Source organism: Lithobates pipiens, unplaced genomic scaffold, assembly GCF_037356315.1.
Source record: "Lithobates pipiens isolate NorthernLeopardFrog02 unplaced genomic scaffold, aLitPip1_a1.2 Scaffold_19, whole genome shotgun sequence".
NCBI classification, from domain to species: domain Eukaryota; kingdom Metazoa; phylum Chordata; class Amphibia; order Anura; family Ranidae; genus Lithobates; species Lithobates pipiens.
In genome coordinates, this window is record NW_027507764.1 from 508,961,410 (window position 1) to 508,976,562 (window position 15,153).

General features: G+C 47.2%; 1 protein-coding gene across 4 annotated transcripts in view; it reads left to right on the forward strand.

Annotated features, from left to right (window-relative positions):
- The window catches only part of GRHL2 (grainyhead like transcription factor 2), a 138,395-nt gene that overhangs the window by 115,048 nt on the left and 8,194 nt on the right, over positions 1 to 15,153 (forward strand). For all 4 annotated transcript variants that reach the window (XM_077493120.1, XM_077493121.1, XM_077493122.1 and 1 more), the window contains exons 14-15: positions 1,254 to 1,339; positions 4,296 to 4,360. In XM_077493120.1, the coding sequence (XP_077349246.1) occupies positions 1,254 to 1,339; positions 4,296 to 4,360 (151 nt within the window). The remainder of the gene's footprint in view (positions 1 to 1,253; positions 1,340 to 4,295; positions 4,361 to 15,153) is intronic.

Genomic DNA, 15,153 nt, shown 5'->3' on the forward strand with positions numbered 1-15,153 from the left:
TCTGCCCCCCATGCTCACTGGAGTGCTGGGCCATGGAGGGGGAGAGAGCGGCTGGCTCAGGCTCTCAGCAGCTCGCTGAGAGGCTGAGCCAGGTGCTGGTCCAGGCTCGTGGGCGGCTTTGTGATATCTGTGGGCTTCAGTCTGCTGTCTGCTGAAAATGGGTCACAGGAGTGCAGAACGAACTGCACCCCTGTGATCCATAGGAGAAGAACCGCCAAACAAGCTGTGGTTGTACTTCTCCTTTAATATCTAACTTACTGGGTGTTTATAGCTTCATGGGGCTTATTCACATGGGCAGCCCCATGATAGGAAGATAACATGATTGTCATAGGGAGACAGGGACAGACAGGAATTGCCTGAACAAAGGCCTTGATGGCAGGATCATCAAGCCAGGTATTAGTATAATGAAAGCTGCAGATTTAAAAACATTGAAAATGACTACTTAAATTGCTTTAACATGTTCAATTCCTTTACAACAGACTTACACATACTGTATATGCAGGAGGATTGCAGTTGGTCCTTAATGCCCAGCTGCAAATATGCCCCGCTGTGTTGCTCTGGAGCATGCCCAGAACCAGCAGCTCACATTCAACTACCAACAATCAGGATCCTTTAGGGTGGGTTCCCAATGACATCATCACTGTGCAGCCAATCACAGTACCACATGATTGGAAGCCGACCTACTGGGCCACTTGAAGGGCAAGGAGGTTAAGCGACTGGGTTTACATATACTTTAAATTAAAATTATAGAAGGACTACATGTTATTTATTATAACATTTGGTGTGATGTGCATGTTTATGTAAAAAAAACATACTATATACACTTGCCTGGTCCCCAGCCAGGACTTACCAAAGGGGAGAAGAGCAAATGGACTATCTCGGTACAATGTAAGGAGGGATACAATTGATATATATATAAACAATCATATACAATTTAGAAAAAAGTTTATTGATACACAATACACGACCAAAGGAGTCAATAGTAAGTTAAAAACATAGGTGACTTGGTCATGGACAGTGTTTCGACTAGTTTTGCGTACTGAACCGCCTCATCAGTTATCTCATTAAGTCTTGGATGATGGTACAACCCCTGTTTTAATACATATACCCATTGATATTGCTTTTAGAGGCTATTCATATTTTTCTAAAACTATATACACTGTATATAAATATATATAATCATTATTCTTGAAAAAAAACACATGGAAAATAAACATATATTCAAAAACATTTGCTCTGTGTTTTCATTACAGTTCTTCTTTATGTAAGGAAAGAAACAGATGAAGTATTTGATGCGCTCATGTTAAAGTATCCTACAGTGAAGGGGCTATTAGATGCTGTAAGTATATGTAATAAATCTTGGAAGACATATAAGAAAGGCTGATATGTACTTTTTTTGTTGCTTACACTTGCCAAGCACTCCCTGACACTATAATAAAAAAACACAAAAAAAAAAAACACATTCATGGATGGAAAAATAAAAGTTGCCATTGCTGATTTTTATATTTTGTTTTATTTTTGCTGAAGATTCCAGAGCTGTCATCCTCCTCCTTCCTTCATTGCTCCGCAGACCATGACAGAGGACATCAAGTGTCTCATTGTTGTATGCTCGCTGGGTCATTACCTTCCTAAGTAGTGAAAGAAGGATGAGGATGACGGGCACTGAGCTTATACATTCTGCACACGTCTTCAATAACAGTTCCTATATTGCTATTTAGTCAGGTTTCTTTTAAGTCAAGATACCAAAAATAGGTGAGAAGTGGAAGGACAGACAGACATTTGCTGCAGACTTAAGCCTCGTACACACAATCAGATTTTCGGACGACCAATTCGAAAATCGGCAGATCGTTCGGATGAAATTTTACTTCTGATTTTCGTATTGTGTGTACGGGTCTTTATAGGGCCTGATTTATCAAGCTACAATAACAGCTGAAGTTCAACTCCACATTTTGTTTTTATCAATGGTCAAAGATATGGAATCAGCCCACCCTGCAGTGATATTCTAGGTATAGTCAGAGCTTCTTGAGCTGAATCAAGCGCTGTCTTCTTATGATTCCAGACTCTGTTCCTGTCCATTTGGGCGATTTTGAGATTTTCTCCTCCTGTCTTGGTGTGTTCAGTCACATCTAGCTGCATTCTTCTTAACCACTTGCTCTACGGAAGGTTTACCCCCCTTCATGAGTGATTTTTTTACGATACAGCACTGCATTATTTTAGAAAGGAAATAGAAAAACTCTGGACAGCCGCACTCCGAAAAGGATCTATTTTCTTGTGCCTTTTATTGTAAAATGAAGATCACATAACACAATCCACAGCAAACGTGATACAGAACAAAATTCTAACGCATTTCGCACTGAAAAATGCACTGTATCTAATCACTGTACTAATGACACTGGCTGGGAAGGGGTTAACATCAAAGAGTTAACTGTGCGCCTAGCTGATGTATTCTTACTGTGGGGGAAGTGCTTGTACTAAGGGAAGGCATGGATCCATGTCCCTGCTTTGCAGGAACACAGATCCATACCTTCTGTACTGACAGAATGGCGATCTGCCTTGTTTACATAGGCAGGCCGCTGTTCTCCCTCTGTAATGAAGGATCGGCAAGTGCTGGTGGACATCGAGTCCACAGTACCTTCCAATCAGCTCCCGCTATGTATAATCACAGCAAAAGCGGGATGCAGTGGGCATGCATGTGCTACCCCAGACCCGGAAGTGTTGGATCACATACTAGATCTGTGCGGGGTTCGCGCATCGAGGCGATCATTGTTGCGGTGTGTCAGTCTGACACGCCGCAACTTCGATCTAGGTAAAGAGTCTCTGACGGGGACTCTTTACCATGTGATCAGCCGTGTCCAATCACGGCTGATCACTTTGTAAACAGGAAGAGCTGTTGTTCGGCTTTTCCTCACTAACGTCTGTCAGACGCGAGTAGAGGAGAGCTGATCGGCTGCTCCTCTGACACGGGGGGGTCTGTGCTGACCACCAGCGACACCACCAGGACCGCCAGGGATGCCACCCTAGACCACCAGGGATGCCAATCAGTGCCCACAATGGGCATCACTGATTGGCAGGCATTATTGTTTGCCACTGATTGGCATCCATCAGTACCATTTATTAGTGTACAACAATGCCACCTATCAGTGCCCATCCGTGCTGCTTATCAGTGCCCATCCGTGCTGCCTTTCAGTGCCCATCCGTGCTGCCTTTCAGTGCCCATCTGTGCCACCTATGTGTACCCATCAGTGCCACCTATCAGTGCCCATCAGTATGGCCTAACAGTGCTGCAAATTAGTGGCCATCATCAGTCCCACCTCATCAGTGCATCCTCACTGGTGCCCATCGGTGTCGGCTTATCAGTGCCCGTCAGTGCAGCCCCAATAGTGCCCATCAGTGAAGGAGAAAACATACTTATTTACAAAGTTTTGTTTAGCAGAAAATAAAAATCCCAGAGGTGATAAAATGCCACCAAAAGAAAGCTCTATTTGTGGGAACAAAATGATAGAAATGTAGTTTGGGTAGAGTGTAGCATGACCGCGCAATTGTCATTCAAAGTGCAACAGTGCTGAAAGCTGAAAATTGGTCTGGGCAGGAAGGTGTATAATTGCCCGGTATTGAAGTAGTTAATAGGACATAAACCTGTTACATCAACAGAATGGGGTTGATTTACTAAAGATTGGGAGTGCAAAATCGGGTGCAGCTCTGCATAGAAACTAATCCGCTTCCAGGTTTTTGTTGTCAAAGCTTAATTGAACAAGCTGAAGTTAAAAGCTGATTGGCTACCATGCACAGCAGCACCGGATTCTGCACTCTCCAGTTTTAGTAAATCAATCCCAATGCACTAACAGCTGTGTTATGTGAGGGTCAATCTGATCAGATATCATCAAGGATTAAAGAGGAACTAAACCCTGATTGGTTTACTTCCTCTTCGTTTCCCTGCAAAGGTACATGCTCTCAACAGAAGCAGTTTTTCTGCCCATGTGCATGAGGCCTCAAAGGGTCAGTCCACTGAATACCAGTATTTAATTTTCCTTTATTCAATTGTTTGGTTTAGAGTTGTGTCTGTGTACCGCCAACAGAAGGCAGTAGAGATCAGCAAACACTTATTAATATGTAGTGCGGTGATGACAACAGGGATACATTATACTAATGACTAATTATACTTCCATACCTAAGAAGACTTCACATAACATTTTTAAGCTCTGAAGGAATAACATTCATGCCTGCTGTCAGTACGTTTGAAGTTAATTATATTTATAGCATGTAACATGTTCTCTTTTCTTACTTCTGTGTTCCAGATCTCAGAGAAATACGGCATCCCTGTTGAAAAAATTGTGAAAATTTATAAGAAAAGCAAAAAAGGGTAAGGGGATGAAAAGTGATGTACCATATGGGATGAGTATTGAAGAGTAGACCTCAGAGGCGGAGCTACAATTGGAATTGATTTGTGAGCCCCCCTCCCCAAGACAGCCCAGAAGAAAAGTTGGGTGTGGCCAATATGTGGAGGGGAGGATTTAGAAGTGTGGATAAAAGAATCATGTGCTGAGAAAAATATGGAGCCTGGCTTCCCTCACCTCCTTCTAAACTGCTATATACCATGCCGATCTTCCTAGATATCCAGTTCCCAACTTCCTGTAGTGGGCTCATCCTGAGTATTGTTGTCAGCCTTGCTTGGACTCCGCCCTGCTGGACTACAGAACACCTCCCTTGTACTTTACGGAGAGAAGGAGTGTGTGTGTGTGTGTGTGTGTGTGTGTGTGTGGGGGGGGGGGTTCTGTAATCCAGCAGGGGAGAACCCAGTCAGGGCTGACAACACCTCTTGGTGATTTCAGTGCAGCAGATTGGACTGGATTTCATACTACCAGAATCAACGGGTACTTTACATGCTGCATTTCTAAAAAGCCAAAATGTAGAAACGTGCATGGATTATTATTTTTTTGCCCAGCAATAATAGTAGTGGACCTTTCATTGTCCACATACTGTACTGCCATGCCTCTCCATGGTAAAGGTGACCATGATTTCTCTAGTATACAGCACTCCCCCTCCCCCACATACACACCCCTTCATACAGCACCCCCTCCCCATACATATTTCTTCCTATAACACCCCAATACACACCCCTTCTTACTGCACCCCCCAATACACACCCCTTCTTACTGCACCCCCCAATACACACCCCTTCTTACTGCACCCCCCAATACACACCCCTTCTTACTGCACCCCCCAATACACACCCCTTCTTACCGCACTCCCCACATCACATCCCTTCTTAAGACACCCCCAACATACAAACCTCTTCTTATAGCAGTCCCCCCATAAGCACCCCTTTATACAGCACTCCCCCACCGAGTCCCCATACATATCCCTTACTATAGCACCCTAATACACACCCCTTCTTACTGCACCCCCTCCCAATACACATCCCTTCTTAAGACACCCCCCACATACACACCTCTTCTTATAGCAGTCCCCTCCCCATAAGCGCCCCTTTATACAGCACCCCCCTCCCCATACACACCCCTTCATACAGCACCCCCCCACCCCATACACACTCCTTCATACAGCACCCCCTCCCCATACACACCCCTTCATACAGCACCCCCTCCCCATACACACTACTTCATACAGCACCCCCTCCCCATACACACCCCTTCATACAGCACCCACTCCCCGCACACACCCCTTCATACAGTCCCCCCTCCCCCTACACACCCCTTCATACAGCACCCCCTCCCCCTACACACCCCTTCATACAGCACCCCCTCCCCCTACACACCCCTTCATACAGCACCCCCTCCCCCTACACAACCCTTCATACAGCACCCCCTCCCCATACATGCCCTTTTTCCAGCACCCCTCTCCGGGCACCCACACGAGGCGTAATATGTCACTGGGGGTACAGGAATATGGTCTGGCTTCCTCCTGGGAAGTAAAGGGAAAGCAGTGCCCACCGTGACTCAGGCGGTGGTGTTTCTACAAGAGGGGACTAATACCCATTGTCCCCCACAAATGGCCAAAGCAAAGGTAGCGTGCACACGGCCAGCCAAGCTGCTCAATAAAACAATCAGCAGCAGTGCATTCATGGCGATTGTGATAACCTGTTGATTTGTACTTTTGTCTTTAATGATTTAACACCTACATAAAATGTAGCCAGGGTTGGAACGATTGATTTTCCTGCTCTGAGTCATACATTAGGGGAGAAGGAGTTCAGTGCTTTGTTAGGCAACGTGTTTATTTACACCGCAGTACAATGTTTTGGTCATATCGGTACTGGGAGTATAAATAATGAGTCACGGAATAGAAATATCTCCTAATAGTGCGCTCGTCTTTTCTTCATTACGAGTTCTGCGCAGCTGTGTCACCCCAACAGATAAATAGCAGAATGTGTATCCTCGTCTCCTGCGCCGTACGTTCTGTGATGAGTTCACATTAGTCTATGGTAAAGTCATGTTTCATGAGCACAATGATCATTCAGATAGTGAACCCGGGGGAACACACCGGCTTTCAAGATCCATGTCTACCTAACTAGCAAACTGAAGAGTAGGGACGAGCTTCGTGTTCGAGTCGAACGTACGTTCGACTCGAACATTGGCTGTTCGTCCGTTCGGCGAAATCCGAACTCTTGGTCCGTTCGCGTCAAAATTCGTGTGGCGCGCACGGCCCACAATGCACTGCGATGGCGCAGTGCATTGCTGGCTCATGATTGGCCAAGCATGCACTGTGACCCCGCATGCTTGGCCAATCGCAGCGCCAGCAGCGAGGAGAGCCATGATTGGCCACAGGCATCCTGCCTGTGGCCAATCATAGCTCAGGCTGTGTAGTGCACGCCCCACACTATATAAGGCCGCCTTTGAGGCGGCCTCGTGTAGTGTGTTGGCATCTGAAGCAGTGGGTGTTCTGTGTACCTTCAACACAGTACACACCAATCGTTTTTGGCTGATTTCCTATCTTGCTGTTGTGTAGTGGTTATTGTCTGTGCCCTGACCGCAGTATACACCACTATATTCACCTCACCTATATAGCTAGTGGTCCATCTTTAATAATAGAGCTTGCAGTCAGTAGTGTTAGGAGTGCGTGCTGTCTGCGTGCTCTGTACCCAGTACATACCGCTATAATCCACCTACATAGCTGTTCTCTATTTGAGCCCAATTGCCATCTGCAGGAGTTATTGGAAGTTGTGTGTGCCTCCAGCACAGCACAGTATACATCTGTATATACCCCTTTATCTCTGCTGTTTTCTGGTTATTGTCTGCGTGCCCTGACCGCAGTATACACCGTGATATTCACCTCACCTATATAGCTAGTGGTCCATCTTTAATAATAGAGCTTGCAGTCAGTAGTGTTAGGAGATAGTGCGTGCTGTCTGCGTGCTCTGTACCCAGTACATACCGCTATAATCCACCTACATAGCTGTTCTCTATTTGAGCCCAATTGCCATCTGCAGGAGTTATTGGAAGTTGTGTGTGCCTCCAGCACAGCACAGTATACATCTGTATATACCCCTTTATCTCTGCTGTTTTCTGGTTATTGTCTGCGTGCCCTGACTGCAGTATACACCGTGATATTCACCTCACCTATATAGCTAGTGGTCCATCTTTAATAATAGAGCTTGCAGTCAGTAGTGTTAGGAGATAGTGCGTGCTGTCTGCGTGCTCTGTACCCAGTACATACCGCTATAATCCCCCTACATAGCTGTTCTCTATTTGAGCCCAATTGCCATCTGCAGGAGATATTGGAAGTTGTGTGTGCCTCCAGCACAGCACAGTATACATCTGTATATACCCCTTTATCTCTGCTGTTTTCTGGTTATTGTCTGCGTGCCCTGACCGCAGTATATAAATACAGAAAAAATCAGCGCACTACAACCCCTTTACGAAAAGCTGCTGGACACCAAGGATCAATTACCAAATCCCAAAATACAATATATCAAACAGATGGTACAGCGCTCTAACTAAAATAAAATGATTACTAACATATTAAAATTAATAAAAAGTCCAAAGATAGCTTTTGAGTCAAAAAGTCCACGTGAGTAGTGTTAGGAGATAGTGCGTGCTGTCTGCGTGCTCTGTACCCAGTACATACCGCTATAATCCACCTACATAGCTGTTCTCTATTTGAGCCCAATTGCCATCTGCAGGAGTTATTGGAAGTTGTGTGTGCCTCCAGCACAGCACAGTATACATCTGTATATACCCCTTTATCTCTGCTGTTCTATAAAAAAGGCATCTGCAGGAGTTAGTGGGTGTTGTGTGCCTCCAGCACAATATAAACTACCCAACTACTGTTTTACCCAACTCCCTTCAGGCCATTACCATGTCTGGAAGGCCAGCAAGGAGAGGCAGACAGGCGCGAGCCGATAAAAGAGGGCAAGCAGGCTCTGTGTCTAGAGACAACAGTGCTGGTCGTGGACGCGGTGCATTGTCATCAGCACGTGGCCATGGGACATGCTTGTCCTTCTTTTCTGCAGCTGGACATGTTGAACCGCAACATGCCAACGACTTGGTAGAGTGGATGACCAAGCCCTCTTCATCCTCCTCATCCTCTCTCACCCAGTCTCAGGGTAGTAGCAAAGCAGCTGCCAACGCATCGTCTTCCCTCCTCTCAATGTCATCATCAGTGACTCCTTCCCTAGACCCACCACGTCCTCCTGAGGAGTCTCCTGAACTCTTTGAGCACAGTGTTGGGTACATGCTCCAGGAGGATGCCCAGTGTTTGGTGGGCTCTGATGATGACACTCAGCTAGAGGAAGGCAGTAGCGTGAGCGCAGAGAGAGGGGATGCTCAAGAAGGACAGCAATCTGGCAGTCATGTTCCACAAGCTGCAGCATACTGCCAGGTTTGCTACAGCGATGAAGAGGGAGGGGATGATGAGGGCACTGACTCCTCGTGGGTGCCTGGAAGGAGGGAGGAGGAGGAGGAGGAGGAGGAGGCACATGTCCAACGAGGCAGGATGCCCTCCGGGGGCCAGCTTAGGGGCAGCACACCGACTGAATCACACCGCAGAGCTCCGTCTGCGCAGAGCGCTTCCTCTGCGCGTTATTCTAAAAGTTCTTTGGTGTGGGCCTTTTTTGAGACGAGTGCATCAGATCGCACCGCTGCTATTTGCAACATATGTCTCAAGCGTATCTCACGTGGCCAAAACATCAGCCGCTTGGGCACCACATGCTTGACCAGACATATGTTGACCTGCCATGCAGCTCGTTGGCAAGCGTACCTCAAAGACCCACACCAAAGAACAAAGCGGACCTCTCCTTGCTCCTCATCAGCTGGCATCTCCAACCCCACTAGACCTTCAGTCCTCTCTGAAACCTGCTCTGAGAGGAATGAAGGTGTAGAATTAGGTGTGTCACAGCCAAGTGCTTCCGGGAACTCTGCTAGTGGTACACCCACGTCCGATTATAGCAGGCAAATGTCCCTGCCCCAGCTGCTGGACCGGTGGAAGAAGTTTACTCCCAGCCATCCACATGCCCAGCGGTTGAATGCTAGCTTGGCTAAATTGCTAGCACTTCAACTGCTGCCTTTTCAGTTGGTAGACTCGGCCCCCTTCCGTGAGTTTGTACAATGTGCGGTTCCTCAGTGGCAGGTCCCCAAACGCCACTTTTTCTCACGGAAGGCGATTCCGGCTCTCTACCGGCATGTGGAAGGCAATGTCCTTGCCTCGCTGGACAGGGCGGTCAGCGGTAAGGTGCATATTACCGCTGACTCATGGTCCAGCAGGCATGGACAGGGACGTTACCTGTCTTTCACGGCCCATTGGGTCACTCTTCTGGCTGCTGGGAAGGATGCAGGACAAGGTGCAGTAGTGTTGGAGGTTGTTCCGCCACCACGCCTCCAAAATGCTACTATTGGTTGTGACACACCTCTCTCCTCCACCCCCTCCTCTTCTTCTTCCTCCATGGCCTCTTCCAGTGCTCTGTCCTCAGAAGCAGCGGTGCTCCGTAGGCGTTCCAGGGGCTACGCAAGTACGCAGGCAAAACGATGCCATGCCGTGCTTGCGCTGGTTTGTTTGGGGGACAGGAGCCACACTGGGGCGGATGTTTTGTCAGCTCTGCAGGGGCAGGCCGAGAGGTGGTTGACGCCATGCCAGCTTAAGCCAGGAATGGTGGTTTGCGACAATGGCACCAACCTCCTCTCCGCCCTCCGACAGGGACAACTGACCCATGTGCCCTGTGTAGCTCACGTCCTTAACCTGGTGGTGCAGCGGTTCTTGGGCAGGTACCCCGGCTTACATGATGTCCTGAAGCAGGCCAGGAAAGTCTGTGTGCATTTCCGCCGATCATTTAATGCCTGTGCTCGGCTGGCTAAGCTCCAAAAGGAGTTGAACCTGCCCAAGAACCGCCTTATATGTGACATGCCCACCAGATGGAACTCAACATTGGCCATGCTGCAGCGGCTGCACACGCAGCAGAGGGCCATCAATGAGTACCTGTGCGACTACGGCACCAGGACAGGGTCAGGGGAGCTTGGTTTTTTCTCACCACGCCAGTGGGGCATGATCAGGGATGCATGCACTGTCCTGTCACCGTTTGAGGAGGCCACAAGGATGGTGAGCAGTGACAGTGCATGCATCAGTGACACTGTACCTCTTGTCCACCTCTTGGAGCATACGCTGCGTGGAATAATGGACAGGGCACTTGAGGCAGAACAGAGGCAGGAAGAGGAGGACTTCCTTGCCTCTCAAGGCCCCCTTTATCCAGACAGTGTTCCTGCTGTGCCACCTATCACACAGGAAGAGGATGAGGAGGAGGAAGAGGAGGAGGAGGATGATTGTGTCAGCATGGAGGTGGAGGCTGGCACTCAGCATCAGCAGCAGCAGTCTTATAGGGATGATTTACAGTCCCAAGAAACACGTGGACTTGTACGTGGCTGGGAGGAGGTAGCTGCGGATCATGTTGTCCTTAGTGACCCAGAGGACTCCGGACCGAATGCCTCAGCTAACCTACGCTGCATGGCCTCCCTGATCCTGCAAAGTCTGCGGAAGGATCCTTCGGATCAAGGAGAGGGACCATTACTGGCTGGCCACTCTCCTTGATCCACGGTACAAGGGTAAGGTTGCCGACCTTATCTTGCCATCGCAGAGGGAGCAGAGGATGAGACATCTCCGGGAGGCCTTGCAGAAAGCTCTGTGCAACGCGTTCCCAGAGACTGGGAGGTTACAAACTCCTGGTCCTGGACAACGTGTTGCTGAGGCATCAGTCAGAAGGAGCGGTGGAGAAGGTGGCCGTCTGACTGATGCTTTCAGACAATTTTTTAGTCCGCAGCCCCAAGGTATGATTGGTTCCAGCACCCATCGCCAGCGTCTAATTTACATGGTGCAGGAATACCTAGGGGCAAGGTCAGACTTGGACACCTTTCCCACCGAAAATCCTCTGGCTTACTGGGTCTTGAGGATGGATCACTGGCCAGAGCTTGCACAGTATGCAATTGAGCTACTGGCCTGTCCTGCATCCAGCATTCTTTCGGAACGCACCTTCAGTGCTGCTGGTGGCTTTGTTACCGATCACAGGGTGCGCCTGTCCACCGAATCAGTTGATCGACTGACCTTCATCAAGATGAATCAGTCATGGATCACCCACAGCTACCAAGCACCTGAAGCTGATGTAACCGAATAATTTTTTTTAAAATACCACATCCCTTCAAGACTGCCTATGCTGATGCTGAGTGACTGTCCTGTTATGTTGATTGTCTATCCTCTTCCTCCTCCGCTGATATGTTGGAAGAACATTTTTGGTTCTGGGTGATGCCAGCAGCCCAATTTTTCTGCCCCTGTTTAACAGGGGCGTTTAATTACAATTTTTGATGCAATGCTTTGCAGCAGGGCTAATTCCTGCAATAAAACTAGAGTATATGGCAGAGGTTGCAGTGTGGTGGCACCAGCACCAGTGCCTAAGGCCCAATTTTTCTGCCCCTGTTTAACAGGGGCGTTTAAGTACAATTTTTGATGCAATGCTTTGCAGCAGGGCTAATTCCTGCAATAAAACTAGAGTATATGGCAGAAGTTGCAGTGTGGTGGCACCAGCACCAGTGCCTAAGGCCCAATTTTTCTGCCCCTGTTTAACAGGGACATGTAATTACAATTCTTGATATAATATTTCACAGGAGGGCCCCTTCCTGTGCCCACCCAGAGTAACGGTGAGGACTTATAGTGTTGTGGCACCAGCACCACAACCACCAAAGGTCAATTTTTCTACCACTGTTCAACAATGGCATGTAATTACAATTCTTGATATAATCGTTCACAGCAGGGCGCTCCAGCGCCCACCAAGAGTCACTTTGAGGGCTTACAATGTTGTGGCAAAACCAACACCTTGTTCCGCCATTTCTGCAGAGCATATAGGGCAGGCCCCTACTTTCAAACATCCAACTTACAAACATCTCCTACTTGCAAACGCAAGGAGACAACAGCAAGTGAGATGAAAAAAGATGGACGACAAAACAAATTATACAGGGGTGATAACCCTTCCCTATGTTTTCCAAAAAGCTTAAAAATAGTTTTTTGGACTGGAGCTACACTTTAAAAATGTACCAGTTGAAAATTACAAACAGATTCAACTTAACACAACAAACCTACACAGTCCCTGTCTTGTTTGCACCGCCTGTATACTGCTGTTCTGAGTATATAGGGCCTGGGGGCCACACGCATTTCCTTTTTTTAATATGGGTACAGGGTTCCCCTTAATATGCGTACAAGACCCAAATAGGCTGGTAATGGGCAGGGAGGGCTACCCATGCCATTTTTCTCAATGATTTTCAACCATATTGCAGGAACCAGATATAACATTAAAACCGCAAGCAGTTTTAAATGGTGTTATTTCCGTTTAATGTCATTTTGTGCAGGGACTGTTCTAAACACGGGAAACACGTGGCACTTCACAGGCATACTACAGACACCCCCCAGGCACCATATTTAAAGGAATATTTCACTTTTTTTTTCACTTTAATCGTCATTAAAATCAGTGCTCCCGCCAAAACGGCCATTTTTAAAACTTTTTTTTGCATTGACCCATGTCCCCTGAGGCAGGAGTCAGGTCCCCAAACCCTTTTTAGGACAATATCTTGCATATTAGCCATTAAAATGAGCACTTTCCATTTCGAACGTTCGAGTCCCATAGACTTCAATGGGGTTCTAACGTTCGTAACGAACGTGGGGTCCGTTCGAAAGTTCTGGTGCGAACCGAACCGGGGGGTGTTCGGCTCATCCCTACTGAAGAGCCTAGCAAGCAAACAATGAGTCCAAATGAATGACAGATCCGCTGTGAGATAGGAGCAGCAACACGCTGAAGCCAACATATCAGGATAAGGATCCTTATTATTTTCAAAAAAGTGACAGATATTTTTCCAGTCCAATGAGATGTGAAAATTGGTCACAGGACTGAAAATAAAGATTCTTATCCTTGTGTTAAAGCTTTGCATACGGAGGCTAATGAGTTCATACAAAGTGAACCCTATTGCCCCGTACACATGGTCGGACATTCCGACAACAAAATCAATCGGATTTTTTCCAATGGATGTTGGCTCAAACTTGTCTTGCATACACACGGTCGCACAAAGGCCAGTAGCCAATAGCTTTCGTCTCATAATTTATTCTGAGCATGCTTTGTCTGTCGGAATTGTCTGCACACGATCTGAATTTAAACGATCGGATTTTGTTGTTGGAAAATTTTAGCTCCTGATCTCAAATTTTATGTGTCGGAAATTCCGACGGAAAAAGTCAGATGGAGCCCACACATGATCAGATTTTCCGACAACACAATCCGATCGCACATTTTCCGCTGGAAAGTCCGACCGTGTGTACAGGGCATAAGGCAGAGTAATAGTCTAAGTCAGTATAATATAATATAAGCCCTTTACCTAGACCAGTGATGGCGAACTTTGGCACCCCAGATGTTTTGGAACTACATTTCCGATGATGCTCATGTACTCTGCAGTGTAGTTGAGCATCATGGGAAATGTAGTTCCAAAACATCTGGGGTGTCAAGGTTCACCATCACTGGTCTAGATAAAGGGCTTATATTATATAGAAAAGGTGTGGTGCAAAGTCTTTGCTTAGGGCCCAATGCAGAATTATGTTAAAGATATTCGTGTTTTCTGTTTTATTTTAAATTGGAGTATCTTCTTAAATGGACTTGGAACATGTGGCCTACAGAGTTACCACAACCGACTAGCCTTTTCATAGTAGGGACAGACATCTGCGGTCTAAAGAACTGTAGCACCTTCCTAGTTACAGTAGGCTGCTAAGCCAAATTTAGTTTTAGCTCCTCTGCATTTAGAGGAGCAGGTAGTCGAATAATTGGGGCTACTCAGAGTTTCACAGGTGGCTGGTCTGTTACTTTCCCCTGTCTTCTAGAGATTTCTAGAACTTAGTAGGAGGTAAGGCAGAGACTGCCAGCCTGAATATTTATGGCACTTCAGGCAATCACTGGGGAGGTGGGCCCAGAAGGCAAGGAAGAGTCCATAAATAGTCTGAGTCCTCTGCAGCAAGGGCAGCTTGCAGTGTGTGGATGTAGGGCAGTGTTTCTGTGTCCAGCCTGCCAAAGGAGACCCCTTTTGAGGGGCCTTTCCCTCCTGTGCAGAAGGCAAGGAAAGAAAGCCAGTGTGAAGACACAGAGGTCATAGCTAGGCTTAGCTGGGGGCCTATTGCAAAGCAACCCAAGAATCCAGAGGGCCAGAAGAGAGCTTGCGGGATAGAGCCAGTGGGAAGCCGTGGGAGAGAGCCCAAGTTGTCCAAGAATGGATGTGAGTTTACATCTCCATCACTATAAAGAGCCAGTAGGGTGTCCCCAGATTTCATTTTGACAATCTAGTCACTCTAGTGTATCACTGACTGTCAGTCCCATTCTCAATGGTGAATTATCTCCACTAAAGGCCACCAACCCAACATATCTTATAAGTGCAGGGCCAAGTGGATTTTTTTTTATAGTTTTAGGAAAGCTTAACTGTCCACAATAAAATGGTGTTCTTTACAAAATGAATCATGTCCCCATAAGTGTATATTAATTGGCTTGTGTGGAAGTATATTGACTGGAATTTATGCAGCTATAGATGCTTTACTTGTAATGGTGGTGATCAGCGACTTGTAGCGGGACTGTGATAGTGTGACGGGCAGTCTGGCACTAGATTATGCTGACTGGGGGGGGGGGGGGGGTCACTAACCGAC